The sequence below is a fragment of the Sphaeroforma arctica genome (assembly GCF_001186125.1).
Source record: "Sphaeroforma arctica JP610 unplaced genomic scaffold supercont1.349, whole genome shotgun sequence".
Lineage (NCBI taxonomy): Eukaryota > Ichthyosporea > Ichthyophonida > Sphaeroforma > Sphaeroforma arctica.
In genome coordinates, this window is record NW_014040209.1 from 42,550 (window position 1) to 45,256 (window position 2,707).

Here is a 2,707-nt window from a genome sequence, read left to right on the forward strand (position 1 = left end):
TACGTACGTACGTACGTACGTCGTACGTCGTACGTACGTACGTACGTACGTACGTACGTACGTAGTGTGTGTGTAGTGTAGTACGTAGGTAGTAGTAGTAGTAGTAGTAGTAGTAGTAGTGTGTGTAGTGTGTGTGTGTGTGTGTGTGTGTGTGTGTGTGTGTGTGTGTGTGTGTGTGTGTGTGTGTGTGTGTGTGTGTGTGTGTGTGTGTGTGTGTGTGTGTGTGTGTGTGTGTGTGTGTGTGTGTGTGTGTGTGTGTGTGTGTGTGTGTGTGTGTTTAGATATAGTAGTGGTTCAGTTGTACATATGTCGTCATTCGGGTAGACGTGGTGATGTTAGAGATACTCGTTTAGAGATTAGGGCTGTCATAGTCGTGTTTTAAGATCAAATATGCCGTCACTGGAGCAGACTTACTTAGTAATGGTAAACATGTAGTTATTAGGGTAGTCATGTTCACTTTTGAGATAGAAATATGTAGCTATTTAAATATGTCTGTATGTTAGGATAGTCATAGTCATTTTGGAGATAGAAATATGTAGTTACTAGGGTAGACACTGTAACGTTAGATGTACAAATATGTAGGAATTAGATTGGGGTAGTTATGTCACGTTTGAGATGTAAATATGGAGTCATTAGAGCAGAAACGGTAATATAAGAATCGGGATCGACATAGCAATATTTGAGATGGTAATGTAGGAATTCGATCGCATAGCAATATTTTTTCGTCAAATAAGTAGGCGTGCCTAAAGGAGCCGATACGCTCAAACTTACATACGCGTCATAGTCTGATCACCCGACGACACACACGGTCGCAAGCAAGCTAAACACGCACAGAAATCCGTATAACGCGTGTAGGATTCTCGACAACACCCTATCTCTCCCCATCCCTCCTGACCAAGGTCGATCCAATAAAGTTTTTATGTGCATACAAACCGGAACGTGTACCTTAAAAAATGCCCATATGCAGAACAATATAACCCCCCACAACATCGGTGCCCTAGACCACCCACCTGAGGGTGAATCGATGCCGTTCCCGTCGTTGAGTGCGAGTGCATGCATGCCCTGCGGGAGGCCTGTTCGACACAGAGTGCGCGGTTGGCGGTGAGTGGGTTGGGTTGGGTTGGGTTGGGTTGTTTAAGTGGCACGTACATGCCCGCGTAAGAGGGGTCAGAGAACGGATAATTGCGGGTGTAGAGTAGCAACTATATGGGTGCATGGGGAATCCAAAGAGAGTGCCGCTGTATGCTGCGGATGATATGGGCGTGGGTCTGACGCATACCCCCGATACGAAACACGCATAACAAGTGGAGCACTGACCCTCAGTGCATTCATCCTGTGCGGTGTCTGTCTGCAGGCTCGTACGACAGGGTATAACCAACGGGTACACATGACAACCAATGGTGCATACAGGACTTCAACAATATACACAGAGGCGCATACTAGGTACAAGCGTGTAATACATAGTATGATACAAAATATCAACGATACAAGCGTATGAAAGATACAAGCGTATAATACAAAAGAATCAAACACTTGTCGGCAAGGTGACTAGACTCACTCTGTGTGTAGTGCATGATAAATGCAGTGTGTAAACACGGCCGATCACCGTGTACGCGTTCCCCCACTTCGCGTGAGTCGTTCATACTGTATGCGTGCAACCAACACACCCGTGTTCCCGAGCCCAAGCCTCCCGGTGTTGGGTATGGAGACAAACGGATTGAGACGCGGCTGTGTAGGGGTTGCCCCTTTGAACTGTGACGACGGACTCTGCCGCACTGTCAACCCAAGCTCTGCGGGGTTCAAGGAAAGATTAGACTGGGCGTGTCTTATCGTAGCTTAGATTTGTACTGTGAGTGTTTAATCGTAGCATTACAGTCGTATGATAAGTGCCAACCGTACTATCGTCAGCCGTCAGAGTGTGTCTGCGAATGCTTAGAATGTGTACACAGCTACCGCTACTGGCCGTGACCAAGTGCGGGATGATGCAAGGTGGACTACTACAATGGGCCAAACTCTCGGGTCATGTGTAAAGTACGGATAAGCGCACCCGATTCGCACATCAAAAGCCCTAGCGCTACTTTCCTCTCCTCACGCACACACACACACACGCGCGAATAAACCCATACCTTCATTGGACCCTCGGCCATCCGGGTATTGTGCCTGCCCTTGCATATACTGCTTGTAGTATTTAAAAACGTCGTTTTCGGGGGGTGTCGGCAACGATCCGAACCTGCGAATATCATTCAAGGCCAATATCGTATGTCGAAGAGATGATAGAGCATAAAAGGTACAATACGTGGAGACTAGTTGCCTCGTGAATGACGGGTGTTCACATGGACGCTTATATTAGCGAGGAAGATATCCTTGGGGCTATGCAATATTGGAATTTACTACGTACTTATTGCACCAACGGCCATTCGGGAGATAACATTTTGTGAACCATTCGGTAGGTATGATGTTCTGTGAACTTCCTATATTTGGACCGAGTCAAGTCCAGTACACACGGGGTGTAATTTCAATGATGAACTGTACTAAATTCTCCCCCTCATTGAATACAACGATATATATATATATATATATATATATATATATATATATATATATATATATATATATATATATATATATATATATATATATATATATATATATATATATATATATATATATATATATATATATATATATATAATACTAGTACTAGTAC

The 2,707-nt window shown here is 44.3% G+C and overlaps 1 protein-coding gene across 1 annotated transcript in view; it reads right to left on the reverse strand.

Annotated features, from left to right (window-relative positions):
• SARC_05459 (ULK/ULK protein kinase) overlaps positions 1-2,707 on the reverse strand; it is a gene marked incomplete at both ends in the record, with an annotated part of 16,226 nt that overhangs the window by 5,644 nt on the left and 7,875 nt on the right. The window contains 2 exons of the mRNA XM_014300679.1: positions 1,011-1,073; positions 1,668-1,790. Of these exons, the coding sequence (XP_014156154.1) occupies positions 1,011-1,073; positions 1,668-1,790 (186 nt within the window). The remainder of the gene's footprint in view (positions 1-1,010; positions 1,074-1,667; positions 1,791-2,707) is intronic.